The following is a 20,753-nucleotide window of genomic DNA, read 5'->3' on the forward strand; positions in this document are numbered from 1 at the left end:
CCTGAGCATCTCTGGGTGCAGCCCTGGAGGGCCCAAGCACGGCTAGGTTGGCTCAGGGGACACCCCGTCCCCAGCAATGGCAGAGGCTAAGCGGCACCAACCACATCCACCCCCTGACCCCGAGGCTCCCTGAATATCACTTGAGACCCTCCCCGCATAAGTCCATGGTGGTAACATGAATCAGTCATGGAGACCTACATATGAGCCATACTTGACAGTCTAGAAAGTGTTCTCACAACTACTTTTCTTCATTTCAACTTGCCACTCAGTCTTGGGGACTTCCTTCTTCCTATTCCCTGGCTGAGAAAAACTAAGGCTGGGGGCGGGGAGGGTTGTGTTAGAAAGGTCCTCCCAGGTCACGACATGGTCTTCTCACTTAGAGCTTGGAGTTCTTTCCACGCCCCCAGCCTGGACGGTGGGTCTCCTGAAGAGGCTAGCTGAGGAGCTGTGGTGGCACCTGCAACAGCCCCACAGAGCCTCTGGGGAAGGGAGAGCTGGCAGGGGCTCCGAGTCCTGGGCATGCTCAAATCTGTGCCCCCTTCCAACAGAACATGCTAGAATGAGCCAGGCCACTGAAGCCACTGAAACATTCATGTGGGTCCTGGGCGAGGGAGAAGGAGGCGCCGGCTCAGGCTCGCAGGCTCAGAACATCAGGGGAGGAAGCCACAGCGCCCACTCGGACCCCCGGAGGGGTGGGGTCCCTCGGGCACAGACGCCCTGCCTGCCCACAGCTGGATACACACATGCCAGAGAGCGGGTGAAGGACATCAGAGTCTGCTCCTTGCTGAATCTGAAATGCAGCATGCAGTTCTGAAGGAACGCCACAAACATCTTTGCAAACTGCCTGTCACGACCCAAAGACACAGGGAGAAGAATCCTCAAACCTAGTGTCAGAAATGAGAGATGGGTTGGCGTGACCCCACTTCACTCCGCACGTGTTTATCAACCTCCAGCTTGGGTATCTGGCAGTGGAGCAAACCCCAAGACTTACCAACGAGGCCCCCACGCGGCGGTGGCAGGCATTTGGGATACAGAAGGAGGGTTGGGGCGGGGTTGAGTGGGTCCTCTGCGCTCTGCCCACATATTCAAGGGAAAATACCATCCAGGACTCCTTTCCTGAATGGTGACAGGAAGACCTGAAGCGTCCGTTTTGAAGGCTTTCTGGGCAGAGTGTAAAGTGCTCCCAGGACAGCCAGGGGACCATATTTTGTGCAACAGCAATTCTCCTAAATATAGAACGCAGAGCAATCACAAGAAGGATGCGAGCGGTGTCCTTGGATGCTCTACGGAACAGGCGGATGACAAAGCTGCTAAGAGGGTTTTGCATCGAAATCCTGCATTCCCCGATTTAGCAGAAGGCTGATTTCACTCTCTCACATGAGTGGGCTGCCGAGCAGAACCTCGGCAGTTGTGTTTTATAAGCCGTTCCTTTCACCTGGGCGGGGGCTGCCTGAACAGGTAGAGAAAACCCCGGTCCTTTCTCACCAAGTAGATGTGAATTTCCTGATCCAAACGGGGGGGGGGGGGCACCTCTAACGTTTGCCAGAGATCCCAGGCCCAGGACTTCTCTGGGTTTTTGAACCTCATCTTCACAGCCGAAACATAAAAGGAGAGATCTATAAACATTTCAGATCCGTAATATACTGCTTCCGCTGGGCTCCTCCAAACGGAAACCTTGCTCCGGAGAGGAGGTGAGCATGGGCTGGAAAGTCATTTTCTCTGTCAGGAGGGCTCACTGAGCACGGGGTCGCAGCTGAAATGTGTTTTAATAAGGCCTTTGTCCTTTACAAGGCGGCTGCCTTTCAGCTTGGGGGCCGCCAGCCCTGGAGGGAGGAGATGCTCTCAGGTATTCTTTTGTTACCCTAATCAGAGCCAGAAGGGCCGTATTGACTCGCGGGCCTTGGGGAGTTGTAGTTCTTTTGTAGCCATCTCATCCAAGAAATCAAGTTTGATTAATTTGTCATCAAGGAAGAGTGTGTGATCCAGTCCGAGCCTGGCCTTTGAAGTGGAAGGATCAACGTGGACAGCAAAAGCCCAGGTCAGCGGGCAAAACAGCAGTGGTGCCCAATCCAGCAAGTTCCCTGCACAGCTGCCTGTTTTCATTTAAAACTTAAAAAAAAAAGAAAGAATAAAACCAAAAAGCCCCCCCAACACCCCAAAACGTTTCTCCACATGAGTGGTCAGGATCTCCTTTGGTTTACTGGTTTACTCTAATTTTTAAAAGAGTGATCAGGGCTACAAAGCAAGTGAGACCCAGAAACCATTTAGCCAGGCTACTAAGCTTAGAGGGGGTGGAGGGATTTGACCTCCTGCCAATCTTAAAAGACCACTGTGAGTGGGAGAGCTCAGGGGCTGAACTCGGTGTCAGCAAGCGCTTCTGGAATGAATAATCGCGAGGGGTCTCCAGCTGGGTCATGGGACAGATGCTCATTTATGATGCTCTGGTCTTGTTAACCTGCACTTAGTGGAGTTCCCAAACTGCTGAAAATGCAGAAGGTAGTGGCCCCAAGATATTATTTAATCCTAGACTTAGTGTCATATTTCTTGTTCAGATGCTATATATGCTTTATAAGGAATTACAGGGCTTTAAAAAATTACAGAGTAAGCAATCCTGAAACATTCCATCGTGTAAGAATCCCCATATTTAACATGTTGGTGCACAGGCCTTTTTATGATGGTTACCCCTCAGGTATATATACGTATATATAAAGACACTGAATTACTAAGCAAAAGTCAAGGGCTCGCTTGGTTTTTAAAGATGTTTGAAAAGCACCAACAAATTATAAACAGCCTTTGTGGTTACTGGGTTCTGTGTCAAAACTATTATTAGAGAATTTTAAAACAATAATGAGATTAGTGAAAACACTCAGCTTTAGAAATGTAAAGATATTTTTACTTAAAAAAAAAAAACCTCTGCTTATGACAACACCCAAACATTCCTCTACTCAAACATGCATCGAGTTTCTAGTATTGTGAACATATGAAACTCATGGATGTTTAAGATACACTTACTGCCTCTTGTGTTGTCCAGTAGCTCAGATGGGTATTGACTGTTTTATTATTTTTAATTTTGGGGACGACAACTGCCAGTGCTCAGGGCTTATTTCTGGCTTTGTGCTCGGAGACCACTCCTGGCAGTGCTCAGGGAGTCATATGCAATGTAGGACTGACACAGGGCTTGGCCATGTGCAAAGCAAGAGCCTTAGCCCCTGTATAATCTCTTCAGCCAGTAGCTTACAGTTTTCATGAAACTCACTAGGCTACTAAATTGTATGATGAAGGGACAATATCTTGTTTATTTTTTGCATCCTCAGTGCCTAGCTCGTCATTGTTATTTAATAATTATTCACTGAGTAAATGAGCCAATATCCCCTCTAATGTATATCTCAGATATATTAATGCTTCTCTTTCCTCTGGTGGCATAACAGGATTAAAGGAATTTGTATCCAATATAGGGAATGCTCAGGAGCTACCAACAATTTTCTCCCAGTGACAAATGTGAGTGCTTAATCCATAGGGAATAATGCAAGACTTATGTTTCAACAGAAATTTATTCAATCTGAAAAACACAGTTATCACCTACACCGCCTTCTTATAGTCCTGAATAAGGATGGCAATAATGTCCTTAGAAAATAATGGAAAGTTTCATTGTTTTAAAATTGGTTCATGACAAGTCAACACAGGAGTCAGGTAATGGAGCTTGAGGAAGGCATGCTTGTTTTCTCCAACATGGTGGGTGAGTGTGGGTGGAGGGGAGGAGTTTGAGAGGGGGTCCAATAAACAAGCAGCTAGGACACAACTGGTTGTGCCTTTGCTGCCACCAACAATCAACTCACAGCACCACAAACAACTTAAGCTGGACCCATCACCTGAAAGTAAAATGTGGAAGTTTTATTGGATTTGGAAAGCAGAAACTGTTTGTTCTCTATATTGTATGTAAAGATGAAGAGACACAGTCATCTAATGGAAGGGCTGCTAACTATGCTACATATTCAAAGGACAGAACTGGGGGTGGGGGTGGAGTCTTCGTATGTTACTTGCTTTGAAGAAGCTCTGTCTCCTTCCCTTGTCAGAGGAGACGCAGAGAATGTTACCCACTGAAGGTGCTGGCTAATGGGATTTCAGTGCAATCCGCCACCTCCAGAACAAGTTCTTTGCAGGTTTTTAGTTATCTTCCCTTCTGGGACATCCAAGGATACATCAGGCGATCCCAGAGGATTCAAGCTCAAAAGACTCCAATGGTCTCTAACCAAAACCACCAAATCTTTCACCAGGACACCTTACATTCCGGTCAAGAAACCAAATTCCATCTTCTGTTCTCCTTTCCTATATCTGGCAAACAATCTTTGCAAACACAAATAGTGAAAGGTCACCAGTAAGAAGCAGAAGAGGGATTTTGCATGATCCATCTGTTCTGGGATAATCCAGAGTTGGCCGTGAAGATGTTGAAGGGCCTACACGACACCAGCAATTCTTTTTCACCTGCCATCCACAGCCAGTCGAATGCGTTATTCTTGTACATTCTTCAGAGAGGAGTGTCAGGCACGTGCATGTACAGATTGGGCCCTCGGCACGGGAGATGGAGAAGCAAGTTTCTTGTACACATTTTTAAAATTCCAGTTAAAACCTCCAGAAAATAAGTCAGTGGAGGGAGTGTCCCGGTTGTAAACTGCTTTCAGGTCAAATCTCTGTGTGTGGAATGGAGGTAAAACAGGCTGAAAGTATAGAATGAAGGAAAGATCCTTGATTTTAGCAGTCAGGAGATTCAGGTTGGTTGTAACCTGACCACTGTTTTTTGTGTGACCTTAAACAAATTCTTTTAATTTGGAGCCAGGGGTGTTGTTCAAGGGCTGGAGAGAGAAAGCATAGGGATGATGGTGCTTGTCTTGCAGGCGGCTGAAACTGTGTGGTCTCTGGCACCACATGGCACCCCAGGGTGCTGCTGGTGCCCCTGAGCACAGAGCCAGGGATCGCCCAATCTATTCCTAAATCTTGTAGTTCAGTTAAAAATAAGCTCCTAGAAGGAAGCTCAGAAATCCTGTGAATCAGAAATTTCAACTTCCAAGGAGCCAGTCAAGCCTCAGGACAGACTCTCGCCACTGCCTTAGAGGGAGCCTAGCTCAGCAACGGTGACCCCAGGCAAATGCCTCAAGTCTCCGTGCACAGCAAACCAGGGTAACAACAAGAACATCTGTTCATAGGGCTTAGGAGAGGAGAGTAAATTAACTACTGTGTTTGTCTGATGACATGGAACTCCGGCCTTAGTTACTCTCAGTTCTCTTTTGGTCATTTATTCCTGATCATTATTATTACTGATATCACAGAGCTGAAGAGAAGAGCAGCCCAAATACTGGCTTTCAGCTGTCATACTGTGCTGAGGCTTAACTGACATAAGTAACTTTTCTGAATTCAACTTTCCTCAGTGAAAGAGGGTCTATACTTAAAATGAAAGGAGTGAGATCTGTCCAGATGAAGCCAGGAGAAAATGCAAGGTCAAGCTTACTGTACTGGAAGACAATGGTTATCTCAGAGGGGCGTCAGGTGATGGTGGGTACAGGGTCCACCCGGGGCAGCTGGACTAGCTAGCAGTTTGATTTCTCGACCCGGGAGTTGTTAAACGAGTATTCTCTTTGGAACAATTCACGGCTTACACATTTGCTTGGGCTGTTGCTTTTTGCATCTTTGTTTTAGTTTATAATAAAAAGGTTTTTTAAAAAGTAATGTTTCATAAAACAAAACCAATGAGTATACAAATTATGCTTACTGGCTTCCAAAATGTTAACATTTTGCTATGCAATGCAAGTCAGTATGGATGTGTTATTGTTTTTGCTACACTTTTAAAAATACTTCTAGAAACATATTTTACAATAGGAACCTTGTTTGCTGCATCTAAAGTACTTCTGGAGAACCAACCATTTGGGGAACATTCTTTGAAAGCCAGAGGACGATTAACATTTTACTATGATTTCATGAGGTTCGGGTGGGGAGCAGAGGGGGGAGATACATTCTGAAAACCACAATCATGTCCTTTATAGCCTGACTATCTTCATGAAGTCCCAATTACTTTTGCCCTGAAAGGGGAACTTTGTGTTCATGTATAACTTTGATTTCTATCATTCTCTCGTGAAAGGGAGCCACAAAACCCAAAACTTTCCTAAGAACTGAGACCTTACTCTAGGTTCATTTTTCTACAATGCTCTATGTGAAAAAAAATGATTTAAGGTCCTGGAGTGAAAGAGGAAATTGAGGAGTAAGAGCCTGTCCACATCTCTGAGCCTGGGAGGAGCACACACATTTAGTCATACCATCTGTACAAATGGTACCAAAGTTCAACATGCTTATGATTATGAGGACTTATGATTTATACTTGCTAGTTAAATATGCTTATGATTTAAACTTATTTTCTCTGGCAAGAAATAAGCCAGTCAGCCCCACAGCCAGCCAGATGATGGGAAATAAATACATATTTAAATGATATACATTTTAACTTGCTGAGCCTTGTAAATGCTACTGTTTTCTTTTCTTTCTATAAAAAAAAAACAACAACAATCTTCTCGCAGGATTCCAGAGAATTTAAAAAATACATTCATTAGTGAAAAGCTGTCGAAAGTTTTTTTAATGTAGTTACTACACAAAAAGAACCACTGGTGTTGATGTCTTAAAAATAAATTTCCACTATCTTATGTGGAAAAGCAGAGACTGCTAATAAAACCATCAAGACCAAGCCCCCCACAAAGTATGTGATAACCATGAGAGAATAAGCCAACAGAAGACACGCACAAACGATCAGATTCAAACTTGAGGGAGTAGGGAATTTTTAAACCTTCAAAGTAGTATGTCCGGCCCCTCAAAGATTTCACTAAATTCACTGTGTTAAAATTAATTGGGCATCATAAACATAGTCTTCAACCACTTGCTTCTATAATGGCAGACAGGAAAGTCTGCAGATGAATGGAGAAATAAGAGTTTGCTAGTATTTTCATTTGTTTTTAAATCAGTGCATCAAGTCACCAAAAAAGAAGAATACATTCACTTTACTTGGCTACACGGGGAACCTCACAGGCAAATTGGAGAACATGGGAAAACATAATTGCCTTACTGTAGAATAAAAATCACTTTTAGAAAAAAAAATTTTAAAGAATGAAAATAAATAAAATATGTGCCTCCATGAGGCCAAGACAAGCCCTCTCACTACATGTGTTCAATAGGGGAGGGAGAGAAATAGAAAAAGCTGCTTCCTGTCGGAGTGGCACTGTCAATCCACTAAGTATCAGGCACAGTGTTAGAAACCTCACATATATTACAATATCTGGGTACAAAGCTTCAAAGTTGGAGATGTGCTAGAATAAATACAGTTAAGGCAGTCACCACACACATTTGAAACTTAATGGAAGCAATGCAGTTAATAAAAATTGCATAAAATTTTAAATGAGGGAGGAGAAAACATTACTGGGACCCCAAACAGAGTTAAGAACTAGTAGCATTGATTAGAAAAGATCTCACAGAGATGTCTATGCAATGAACACTTTTACAAACTCCATGAAATTATAACTTGAAAAACTAAGGAGCACAAAATTCAGTCGCATCATCTCAAATTCGAACACTGCAAAGATCTTTTGTATCACTTGTCCAGATATTTGCACTGAAAACACAAATCACTACATTTTCAAATAAGAAAAGTACAGTCTAGCCTTACCTTATTGCTGCAAAGGACTGGAATAAAAATTACTGACTCAGAAGCAACTTTCACATGTATCTGAACATCAAACACAACACATAATATAAAATCAAAAATAACTGGAACAGAAAAGTTTTCAGTCTGACCTTAAAAATACTGAGCAAATCACTAGATGAAGCCAGATCAAAAGGAAGGGCATTACACCAGCTTGTGGCCATATGTGGGAAGGTCTCACGCACACAGGGCACAGATGGTATACAATAAGGAGGAAGGGGTACAAGCAGATCCAAAACATAAGGCAAATAAACCTGGTTTGACTTACACAGGTAAGACAGAATGTATAGCTTTGAATGCACAGATAGAGATTTTAAATTTGGGACAAACTGTGCTAGATGTCTCAAGGTAAAGCATTGAGACAAGGTATAGCCAAAACTCTGAAACATTTTTATGAAATAATTTAATAGAAACAAAAATCTCAGAAGGAGACAAAGGGGTGAGTGATTTGTTATTAAATAGTTACTGAGAATTTAACATTTTTTTTTCAAAAAATATACTATGGTTATAAGCCATATAACCTAAGGTCTGAGAAGTTTAGAAGGAATTTAAAGCATGCTCACAAAACGAATGGCTCTATTTGAAAATGGAAACTCTTTAAGTTTATTAAAATGCTCGAAGTCCTTTGTTGTTCCTCACTGACCATATAATGCAAAGTGCTACAATTAAAATGTACACCTTCTTAAACTATCATTGAAATGTTGCTTCTTGGTATGTAAAAAGTTAAGAGGGAACACTAAATTTCCAGAGAGAACTCAGAAACTCGTATTCACTTCATTCTTTCTCTAATACAAAGTTGCCAATTCCAAATAAATACTTATTCCAAAATAAAATTTTAAGGAAATTTTTTTTATTTCAACATCAGGAGATGAAATTCTCGTAATGAAAACTTTCAGTTGACTAAATATTAGATAACTTATTTTCAGTAAACTATAATCAAAACTAGCTGTATGCAACCAAAACAAAAAACATTCAACACAGATTCCTTCAAACTTATGATTTCTGAAGGACACAGAGCTTAGAATATCCAAAAGACTGTTTCATTGGATGTTCTAATAAAGTACATTCAACACACATATACAATGAGGTCCTAACTTTTAGTCTTAATGATGAACAAAAAAATACAGACTTCACAATGACTTCTGCTTATCATTCTCAGGGGGGTAGGGAATACTTATTTGATTGTTTTGACAGTTCTATGCATTAAAGAGTCCCTCCAGTTTAGTAATGCTTCTGCTAAGCTGAGTCTAGGAGTGGCAATTAATTTTAGTGGAAATTCATTCCCAGGCTACTTTGATAGTCATTTGAACCATTTTGCGTTATTTTACATGCAATTTTATAGCTCTATAATGTTCATTTAATCTTGTTCAATGATGCTGAACCCCAGATGCCGTAAGACATTATAGAAAAGTAGTTACTGCACATATGGAGTAACTACTTTTTCTGAACATTAATTTCTTTTCTCTTAACAGGCTGAAACGGTATTTAGAAAAGAGAAAAGCCCCCTTCTATATTAAAGGTATTAGATGATAGGCTTACAGAGATGGACTACCTCGTACTGCTGTGGCCCTCAGCATAAAGTTCTTATTTATGAGAATCATTGTCTCAAATCTCAGCAACCGTTATCTTTCTCCAGCCTCATCCAGTTGTCTGCATTTAAATCAGGTCACCTAGAGGGTGGGTGGAAGGGGAAACTTTCCTTATCTGTCTCAGTGGGGATGGGCTATATCTCGGGGCTCCTCTATGTGATCTGGAGGTCAATTACACTAGAACCTCTGGGTTGCTTGCTCTAAAAGCAGAATCTACACATCCCACATCTGAGGACTCAAATCTCTGATGGGAGGGCCCAAAATGTTTTGTGTTTCTTAAGCTCGGTAGTGATTCCCCTGCATCCTCAGGGCTTAGTGAGAAGCACTGGTCCATGATCTCGAAGGTCCCTTCTACTCTAAAACTCCAAGAGTCTGTGAGTTCTCTTTAAAAAACAGAGATGTGTCAGCAAGGTCAAAGGCTTCACATTACATGGTGGCGTTGAGCTGGACCGAGGTTACCTAAATAAGAAGTATTCTAAGAGGGTGACAGACATGTGAATGTAGGAAACAAAAGTGGCAAAATCAAGTCTGTAAGGAAGGTGCTCTGGCTTTTTTCTTCATGGAGGAAGTGAGGAAGAATCCACTCTAAATGTAGCTCCGACTACCAACTACCATCCCTCTTTCTTGTTTTTTCCTTTTTACCTCTCGACTCTGTTAAGGTACTGAGGAAATTGCCCAGGCTTTTTTACAGCCCCGAGTCGACAATTTCTGAGTCAATTTTAATTGGTTTGAATCTATTCTTTAGCAAAGTAAACTACCTATAGGCAGTCCTCTACTTTCTTTCATAATTAGCAAGATATTATAGAAATATACAATATAGGAAAAGTGAACAGATTCATACTCATATTTTTAAAAGAGTTCCATATTTAGAAAAATACCTTCACCCCTAATTTTAGTTCTCCCTTCGGACACCGTATTTGATAAAATATTTTTTGGTACTTCCTATATGTTCAGTTCTTTCTCTTTGGCACACACACCTTCTAGTGAAGTTCAATGAGAGCCGTAGACTTAAGATTTTAGAAACACATCCGGAGAGTTCTATCTTTGATACATTTTTATTAAGTGTAGGAAGCACTACACCTCAGTCAAGTTTTTATAAAACATGAAAGCCGCCGAATCTTAAAATGACACACGGAGGTGATCAATGTACTGCTAATCCGGGACCATCGGCTGGAGGGCAGCGCCACCAGGTGGCAGCTCTCAATGCTGTCAGTTTGGTGGAAATGTCCAAGTCTTATGGTCAAGTCCTGCTTCTTCCTGTTTGAAAATAAGGTAGTTTTCAAACACCAAACTACAGTACCACCCTGGGGTGCTGAAGGAGATCAAAGGTGTTTATAACAAGGGCATACAACGACCCTGATCTCTACTGGGGTTACTTGCTGGGAGGCGAGGTTGAAAGACTGAGTGATCCTGCGTTACAGAGGCCTGTCCTGGAGTGCGTCCTGCCAACTGCCACTTCTAGTGCTTTGCCCCTTTACAGGGAACAGAGGAGCTTGGAGCTTGGTTGGTAGCTCATTCAGCAGGTCTCGCTGACCTAATCACACTAAGATTTCTTTGCATTTTAAAGTCTTGTGTGATTCTTGTGTGATTCTAAATTCAAGAAGAGCTGAGCAGGCTGCAGTTAAGTCAGACTCATCTAAGAGTTGTGGTTCCATGGTTTTTCCACTTTATCCTTTGTAACCATGAATTTAACAATCACAGTATATTAAATGGACATGTTTGTCATGAAATACCCCTCATTCTGAAAAGTGAAAAAGTCGTGGAGAAGGAAAGGAACCCTTAAAATTGAGTAAGCACTGCAGAAAGTGCAAGCAAAAGACAACAAAGCAAGCGACTTGAAGTATTATTTGCCTTTATCTGTCACTGTCCTGATTTAAGGAGAGAGCCTGGCACACAACTACCTGCTAGGGAGTTAGGTAAATAACAGGTGAAGAGAAAAGCATATGGATTTCAATCAGGGTCATAGACCCCAGAAATGGTAAGAACATGAAAGTTAGGGCTTAGGTTTCTGGGGGGTTCTTTTATTTTATTCTATTTTGTAGAGTCAAGTGGCCCCAGCAAGGGCTTGGCCAAGAAGTGAAGGAAGCCTGTTCCCACTGCAGGCCTGCTGCCTGTCCCTGCAGCCAGAGGGGCACTGCCAGTCCCTCCCCACAGAGCATCTCTGATATCTCAAAAGAGCAGTCACTTACTTAATCCAAGGAGTCAAGGAAGGGGTTTCAAACTGATTAAATCCACTTAGCTTATTCAAAATCTATTATGAACTAAGTAATCAATTGAAACAATTTCCAAAGAAGAATCTGGCAGAGTCCTCTCTTAAAGTCCTTTAAATGATAGGCGCTTAAAATCTGACAATTCAAATCCTCCACACAGTTGGCATGTTGCACTGGGTTAGAAATAAATGCAGGAGTTCTCTGGGACAAAACTCTGCTTTGTGAGAACTAGGTAGATCAGTTTCATGCGGTATGTTCCATGATCAGAAACAACAGAAACTAGAAAACACTCATGTGATCCTAAGATTCCTGTTTTATTATTTTTTTTAACTTCAAAGGTGACATACATGCAGAAGTCAAACATTATCACAATGTGTTGAGTTCAAAAATAAAAATATTTCAAGATCCACTAACTTATGAAAAATAGGTGACAGTATAATGAAGTCAACAATATCTTTTTTGTAATCCAGCAGAAAAAATATTGTAAAAAGAATTTTTAATTTATGTTCAGAATAATTTTTTTAAAAAATCTTGATGAATAATTTAAAAGCAGATTAGGCATTGGTACATGTTTAGAAAAACAAGCTCCAGACTTTTGAAAAATGGGTCTGAAATCTTTATACCTCATTTTGAGATGTCTTAAAAAAGCTCAGCCTTAGGAACAATGCATTTAAAAACAAAACTATTATTGTCGTTATGGCTAATGTGGTTACTAAAGCAAGTGAAAGGCACAGTTTCATATATGGATATTGTTGAGAGTTTTTAACGTTTGAATGGGATACCAGAGAAACAACAGAGGGGGTCAGGTGAGCTTTCCATACAGCTGGCCCAGGCTCCAATCTCTGGCGTAGAAATAGGTTCCCTCAAGTGCCCCAGGGGTCACCCCTGAACCAAGAGCCAAGAACAGCCCCTGAGCACCACGGGCATGACTCAATGCCCCTCCCCCTCCACTGCCCCCAAATGTCTGAACATAAGTTTTCATTTGTTTATAGTTGCTTCTTCCTGCTCTGAGTGGGTCAACAGTGCAAGAGGCATGAAAGATCCCGGGTACAAAAAGTTCTAAACATCCGAGTCTTGTGTGAAATGTGGAAGCATGCCCCAGCTCCCTGGGCTCCCAGAAGCTGTGCCAGCAGGGAGGAGAGTCTCCAGCCAGCCCTGCTCTTGTTCAGGGAGGAGCAGAGAGGGCTGAGCAAAGTAAGAGAAGGAAATGGGCACATGGCGGCAAGTCTCAGGTGTCAGGCGGTAGCCGTTTCCTTCGACCAAACCTGGCATTTCTTTGGTAACATATGACCATGTAAACATATTATTATCACTTGCTCGAGTGAATCACATGATTTGACTTGATGCATGCCCACATCCTCCTGGGAATGATATTTAACTTCCTATTTCTAAATGGAAAGGGGAAGCTTCCAGGTGGGAGAACTCGTGTATCAGAATGTGAGCAGGACAAGGAGAACGTCCAACAAAGTTGTCTGAATCAATTTGGAAGACCAAAATAGGGACACATGCCCCATACTTGGAAGAAGCTTGATTAACACAATAAGTACGTCACCTCATCTTCAAATCAGAAGCAGAAGTTTTCCTACTGGGAAAAAAATTGCTCAGTACTATCTGATGCCTTCCTTTGAGAAGGCCACATTAAATTCCTCATTAGAAAGTTTCCCAGAGGACCTGGAGATCTAGACTTGATTTCTATTCTAATATCCAACAGTGATTACAGGTTAATGTAAGACAACCCATCTAATATTTTCTTTTGATCACTAAAAAAAAGAAGAAATAAAATATGTGTATGTTTTCAGTGCAAAATCAGATTAAGTATGGCTTGTCTTTTCCCTGGGACAGAAAAAAAAAAACAATGCCTGGTGCATAGTGTGCAGCAATGTGTCACAATAAATAGTCAAAAGACAGGTTTCTCCAAGCCAGAATTCCTTGAGTACAGTGTGGTTTTCTAAAGCAGTATTGTCATGATTGTGTATATTCTCATTAGCTAGGTACAGCAGAGCTGCTTGAAGGGAAACCAATTTCTTGTGCCTCAAAGAAAATAAAGTGTAGAAAACAATAATTAGACTGAATAAAGAATTTTAAAGGGCAAAAAAAAAGTGTGAAAAGAACAGAGAATTCAGAAAGCCAAAAAGGAAAAATTTAAAAAGCAAGTAATGTGACGGTAGAAACCCACACAGTCTCCCCCATCCTAATCGCCCAGTCTGCACGCGCAGAAACCCACTCTAAAGTGACCAGCATCAGGCTTCGGCAAGTCTTCGCTCCACTCTCCCTCCTGTTAAGACCGTTTCCAAAACCAATCAGCAAAGGACAAAGAATTCTTTACAGAGTGCAATTAGTGCTTTCCACGTCCACCTTCAAAAGCATGATGCTCTTCATGGGCTAAAGGACAGAAAAAAACAAAAAAGAAAAAAAGGAAAGAAAACTTTAAGCAAAGGATGGGGCAACCCTCCTCTACGCATCTCATTCAGTTTCCCCAAATGTTGGAAAGAACTCAAATACCTTTTTGTGCCAGTAACTGTTAGCTAAGGCGTGCATTTCCTGAGAAATGTAATAATGAAAATTAAAACAAAGAATAAACAAGAACTGGCATGCTGCCTGCTTCTCTGGGCTGTGCTGGAGAGGATGAGTAATCCCAGCAAGCTGATTAAGAGAGTATGTTGGGCGGTGGGCAAAGGCTTCAGGGGAAACGCACCCCACAGAATGGACGGGGTGGCAGGGAGGGGACTGACATTACCCAAGGCAGGGCCGTTCACAGGGCTAACTTGAAAAGTGAAATAAAACTAAACTAGAATGAAGAACAACACAAGGCAGATAGCAATTACATAGGTCATCCTCCCTCCACCTCTGAACACCCCCGGAGGCAAATCAACTTTCATAAAACTGATTTTTTTCCTGATCATGGCTCCTGTCCTCCCCAACTCTGCTGTCTTTCTTGCAACAGTACTGATGACAATATTAAACACCAGAATTAAAAAAAAATCATTCTACTCTCAAAAAATACTTTCAAAGACTTAAAACTTCATAAAGTAAAAGTGGGAAATGGGAGACCCAAGAAATTCATGACCTATCCGGCCGAGGCAAAGGGCCATGTTCAAAAATGGGCTTTGGGGACAGGGCACATCATCACCATGCTGTGAGGGCAGGCCCTCTCTTCTCGGGGTCTGAACAAACCCAGCGTGACCCACTCCGTGAGTCTTCCCCCTCACGGTCCCTCTGCTGGTAAATGAGGTCCAACAGGGGGACAGCCAGACTGGCCTGTGTCACGTGCTAAGTCCCTCCCAACTCCCTGCCTCCCAAATGGACTCAATCTTTCACATCTGGGGCTGGGGTGGGAAACAGGACCACTTTTCCCCCTCGCCACCTAGATGAGACAGCAGCGGAAGGCCACTGGGCGGCTCCCGAGGGCTGGCTAGATCTCAACTCTGGCCTGGAATCCAAACTGGAACTTCCTCACATAGATGACCTGACAAGTGTCTCACTTTTTATGTTGGTGTTTTGCTTTTTGTTATGTTGGCTTAGACTGACACTGCAGAATGTGTGTCTGCTCAGTAATAAGAGACAGAGCTTCCGAGGCCAGCGAGGGAGCCAGGGACCTCTCCGTGATGCTGGACTCCGTGTGATCCATCAGGAACTAGAGACCCTCCAGAGATAGGTTACTTCTAGGTGTGGGGGGCGGCATGGGTGGTCAGAGAAAACAGTGGAACATTGTGTTTCAGATGAGCTGGGTGGGAGAGTTCTGGGGACAGGGGATGTTTGGCCCGCCCTAGGTCAGCCTCAGCAGAGAGGGAAATAGAGAAATGCTTTAGGCCAGGAATCGGCACACTTTCAGGAAAGAGGCAGGGAATAAACATTTTAGGGCATCTGTCTCAGCAATTCCTAAACACGTGTGGGCTTCTGCCTCTGCACTGCAGCACTAAAGCAGTCACAGAGGACACGGCTCGCGGGAGCACTGACCGGTGCCAGTGTGCGTTAGGGACGGAACTGGTCACCTGCATTCCAGACAGTCCTCATGGGAGACAGAAAGTCCTCCTTTCGATTTTTCTAATCAATTGAAATGTGAAAACCATTCTTGGCTGCAGCCCATACCTAAGTAAATAAATAAAACAAAATAAATGAATAAAAGAGGCCAGGCAGGGGCCGATCTGCCCTGAGGTTCACAGCTTGCCCCCTCCACTCTGAGCTTCTCACATCAGACTTCTGTTACTTGGGGGTTCTGAAAACCTTAACATGATTTGGGCAGGAGAGGGGGTGTTTCTGTTCAGAGTGACTTTCTCTATCAACCACGGGACTGTCTGTAATCATGGAAACCTCATCATCAGCCCGTTCCATGGCCATCCTGCCGGTGGTGTTGCCCCAATATACTTGGGCTCTATTCCACATGGAAAATCTGCCAGGTCACCCAGCTTCTGGACACGTGTGAATACTCACACCAGGATCCTATTAGCCAGCCAGTGCCCATGCATGCTGGTGGAGTGGCCACTTCTAATTTAGCTCCCCCGATGACAGCTCTTCATCATGCACTAAGACTTCTATCCAAAGCTCATTTTTCCAAACCAGTTCTGCAGCATGAGGTGTATAGACCTACGGAGTAAAGGACTGCCTGCTTTATATAAAGAGAATCACTTCTTTTTTCCAATTCAGGTTTTGGGTTGAGTGATCTTTGCGGTTTTTGAAATGTCAGTGTATGCCACTCAAGTCCAGAGCTCACGGAGCCCCGCGTCAGTTCACAAACTACACTGCGGCCACTGTCCTCAGCGGGATACCCCGTTGGACTGAACTGGCACAAGTGTGATGCAGCCCCCTGTCTAGCTCTCCTCTTGCCACTCTCCGTCGACCATCACAGCAGCTATGGTGAGGACCTGCCCGTGTTGTCTTACCGGAGTAGCACTAGTGCCCTGACATACTAGCCTCGCCACCCTGTGGCCTCAAGAGCTAATGACACACTCAACTTGGCTCCAAAGCCAAGTTCCCTGAAATTTAATCACAGATTTGGGAAGCAGAAGGGACCTTGGAGATCACTGAAGACCAACCTCCTCCATATTTAGATGAGAAAGTGAGAGGATGAGAAGCTGTGACTCATGGTGCTGTGGGAGGGCTCCCGCCTAGGGCGCAGGCCCTCAGGCCTCTCAGATGTTCTTCCCTTCCTCTGAGGCAAGTGTGGGGCTGACTCCAATGGTGGAAAGGAATGTTTTAGCCCCAGCCTAAGCTGCCATGAAATATTTCCTTCTGGTAAGTTTCTGCTGAAGGCACTCTCGTGGGATAGAAAAAAGGACAAGGCCCTCCATGACCTTCTACTTAATATCTGTACTGAAAACATGACTGATGTTTCCTGAGGAATGAAAAGTACGTCTACTACTGGAAAGTTTTCTCACTACAGCCAATAAACTCTGGCAGTGCCATCTTTTTGTCTTTTGTTTAAGCTTTCTTTTCAAACTCAGAGCCATGGCTGCCTCCTGACTATATACCGCACCTGCTCGGCCTTACTGCTTAAACTCAAAATCATTTGGTCTGTGACTATAGGATTCCTTAGAGGGAGGTCTTAGTTTCAGTATCCTCTATTATACTATGGACAAGCATGAAAGAAAATTTGATTTTTCTCCTTTCTGCCAAGTGGCTGAGGAAAATGAAACAATAACGGAATGTCTTTCAGCAATTCTAAGACGCACTCCTCTCCCATCAACACTTGAAGACTTCTGGAATCAATAATGTTTCAGAGTTTAATTGAGAGCATTTTGTATTCCTTTCTTAGTAAGACTAAAATCATACTTATCATTAAAGGTATCTTAGAATCAATGAAATAGAGCAGTTTAAAACTGGGTTATTGACCCTGGGAACATATTGGTAAATAGAAAATTTATCATATATGTGCAGGGCTGTCAATCTTTTCCTCTAATTCATTGTGAAACGTGTAACCCCCGGTTTGTTCTACCAAACATTGATTTAATAGCACTACACTGTTTTCATTATGAAAAAGATGACTTTTTCAAAAGAGCACACAAAAGCAATGAACATGAATCATGATGGAAACAATGGGTCCACACACCTATTCATACTGCTCACATTTCACCACTATGCGTGAATTCTCTTTCGGTTCTATGTCACAGTCATCCATAATGAGGAAGTATTAGCATTTCAGTGGAATATTCAATCATCCCTGTACTCAGGAGCTCCTCCACAGATACAGATGTTATACATTATAAATTCCTGTTTATGAAGAGATGATTGAATATCTACCTACCAGCTCATATAATAACATTTTTGTTATTGTTGCTTCAAATAGATGTAATTTTTCTGATAATGACAAATTTTAGATCTGGTTTAAGTTTCTGCAATAACAAGTACAGCATGTCTTTCCTTTTCTAAGCCATGCATTTAGGCAACAATAAAATCTCATTCTGATTTCTGAAACGAAACTTTTTTTTTAAACACGGAAATGTATTTTATTGAATTATTTTCTGGCTTGTAGAATTTCAAGTGACTCTGCCTTCACCTCATTTGCAAAACAGTTTCTATCTTTAAAAGTATGACAGAATAAGCTAGAAGGTAATAACTGGAAATGAAGCACTTACGTTTATAAAATACTGCTTTAAAAGATATGTGTGGCAGAAGTTCATAGATCTTTTCTAAAATGGTTGCTTCGCCCACTAAAGAGGCATTTACATTCCAGATTTGGATGGCATCTTCTCGGTCCCGAATGCCGACATTAACTCCTGTGACTTTGTCATCTAAGGGGAAGGCAGGAAAAAGGAAATGAGTGACAGTTTCAGCCCTGTGTGCATGGTATTATAGGTATGGGCGGGGGCTGAGGGGAAGGGTGGGGGAGACCCTGGAATAAATACTGATTGTAAGGGGAGCTGGGGGCAAAAACTGGTAGAGGCAGAGCTATTGGAGTCACATCACATCTACCCAGGGACTTAGATAAACAAAGTGTTCCAGCCAAACAAATTTTCCAGATAAGTAATCTACCCTTCTTTGCACATTACCAAAGCGTTCTGACTATTTCTTACTGTTTCAATGAGACATTTTCTAAAATGGGTTGCATAATGCCCTGCCCTCTGAGAGCCAAGTGAACTCAGATGAACTCTTTCTCGACGCTTGACTGTCTTTGTTAGGAGGAGCAAATATTTTCCCAATTTCCTGCCCAGGGTTCAAAGATCCGGGGTGCTCAGTGATAACTGGACCCCCAATACTAACTGGGCCAAACTTGTTGTTTATGCAGCATGCTATGCTTTATATGCACTTTTCCAATTAATTCTTTCTATTCTCTAGTGCTTTGAGGTAGTTATACACCTAGTTTGGGGCTTACCTGTGAGCTAAAATCTAGCTTCTTAACTAGAGGTCATGATCCCATGTGGGGGTCAAAGGAATGCGGAAGTTACAAGAAAAAACTGGCAAGGATATAAGGCTTCTTTAACTACAAAATGGAGAATCTGAGGTGTTTCTGGTAGCACTTACCCTTGCTGCATCCCTTGGGGGCAAAGGGACAGTGAGAGGAAAGTTTAAAAAACCCTGGACTAGCACATGGATCTGTTAGCATGTCTATAAAGGCAGAGTAAGTATCTCCTGAGTGTGGCTCTCTATTACAGAAATTCAGGAATGGGCATTAAAGCACTTATCTACGTGGATAATACAGGGCATTGATGGAAAAATAAGCAACTGAATTCTGGTGTTGGGAACATCTTGCTGCTATCTGAGAACGAAGGCAAGGTTTTGCTCTACTCTCCTGTCCTATGTGGCTCACAAGTCCTTTGTTGCTGTTAATTTGCAGTGAGTGACGGGGGGAGCCTTTAGACAAACACATCGCATTAATGAAACAGGGTCAGTGCTCTCTACTTGCTTATGCAGCATCAATCTAGTTTACTAAAGTAATTAATATTTAGCAAAGTAATTCCTTTCTTCCCTTCTTCTCTCTCTCTCTCCAGAGATGGTGGTAGGGCAAGGGTGAGGGGGTAAGGGCGGGCAGTGGTGGTTAGGTCATACCCAGTAGTGTTCAGGGCTCACAGTTCTGTGCTCAGGGATTACTCTTGGCTGTGCTTGGGGACCATATGTGGGGACAGGAATTAAACCAGGACTGGCCATATGCAAGGTAAACACCTGTATCTTTTGTTTTTCTTTCTGGGTCACACAGAGTGATGCTCAGAGGTTTCTTGGCTCTGCACTCCTAATTATTCCTGGCAGTGCTCAGGAGACCATATCTGATGCTGGGGATCAAACCTGGGTCAGCAAATGCCCTACTCACTGTACTATTGCTCCAGCCCAAGGCAAGAACCTTAACCCTTAACCCTGTATTATCTCTATCCCCAAGATGGGGGTAATCTATATAGATTATAGCCAAAAAATTTTAATCCCATTCAAAAATTGGGTTATGTGTAGGTTATTGGGCTGGAAAGATAGCACAGCGGGTAGGGCGTTTGCCTTGCATGCGGCTGACCCGGGTTCAGTTCCTCTGCCCCTCTCGGAGAGCCCGGCAAGCTACCGAGAGTATTTCGCCCACACGGCAGAGCCTGGCAAGCTACCTGTGGCTTATATGTGGATATGCCAAAAAGAGTAATAACGAGTCTCAGAGTGGAGACATTACTGGCGCCCGCTCAAGCAAATCAACGAGCAATAGGATGACAGTGACAGTGACAGTAGGTTATTACTTTTAAACTTATACCTTTCAAACAAACTTGTTAGGGTCCAATGCTAAATTTCATGTGATAATAGAGTGAAGGTTTCTAGTTTGCCATGTTCAAAGAGTCACCATGAGGTCACTGGCTAATATTTTCCTTTTGAAAAATTTTCCCAAAGGAAAATATTAGCATTCCCTAATCATCTGGTATTTCCACTACCAGCCTGAGGGTCCTAGAACTGATGGATGCTGAATTTTCCTGAATGGAATTACTTCACTCTGGCTTAGTTTTCAGTAACTAATTGTATACTTCAAGCACAGAACTTTTTTTAAAAGCCTGGTTAAATGCTGCAACTCATATGCAAAGAAGATCCTTCTACAAACATGCCTTATTCATAAGTAGAATCAACCAGCAAAAACCCTGATGATTTCAGAGTACTTGTAGCATAAAACAGTAGAGCTAGAACGTGTTACTGCTTAAAGATGAGGGAAATGAAGACTGAGTTGCTTTAAGTTGTGGAACCAGGTTAATAGAAGAGTTAATAGTTATTATATAGTTAAGGGTTAATAGTTATTATATAATAGCTAACAGTTATTGGTGCTCTTAT

At 42.6% G+C, this 20,753-nt stretch overlaps 2 protein-coding genes across 10 annotated transcripts in view; both read right to left on the reverse strand.

The window, feature by feature from the left end:
• FOXP1 (forkhead box P1) overlaps positions 1 to 18,243 on the reverse strand; it is a 793,034-nt gene extending 774,791 nt beyond the window's left edge. For all 7 annotated transcript variants that reach the window (XM_055137067.1, XM_055137065.1, XM_055137064.1 and 4 more), the window contains exon 1: positions 18,104 to 18,243. The gene's annotated coding sequence lies outside the window, so the exon portion shown is untranslated. The remainder of the gene's footprint in view (positions 1 to 18,103) is intronic.
• Positions 10,382 to 20,753, reverse strand: part of EIF4E3 (eukaryotic translation initiation factor 4E family member 3) — a 46,444-nt gene continuing 36,072 nt past the window's right edge. For 2 of the 3 annotated variants that reach the window (XM_055137073.1, XM_055137071.1), the window contains exons 6-7: positions 18,104 to 18,259; positions 11,827 to 13,913 (exon numbers count right to left, since the gene is read on the reverse strand). In XM_055137073.1, coding sequence (XP_054993048.1) covers positions 13,867 to 13,913; positions 18,104 to 18,259 — 203 coding nt within the window. In that variant the 3' untranslated portion in view covers positions 11,827 to 13,866. Of the gene's footprint in view, positions 10,579 to 11,826; positions 13,914 to 18,103; positions 18,260 to 20,753 lie in introns of those variants that run through there. The other variant, XR_008629861.1, reaches the window with a different exon arrangement.

Source organism: Sorex araneus, chromosome 4 (assembly GCF_027595985.1).
Source record: "Sorex araneus isolate mSorAra2 chromosome 4, mSorAra2.pri, whole genome shotgun sequence".
Classification (NCBI taxonomy): Eukaryota; Metazoa; Chordata; class Mammalia; order Eulipotyphla; family Soricidae; genus Sorex; species Sorex araneus.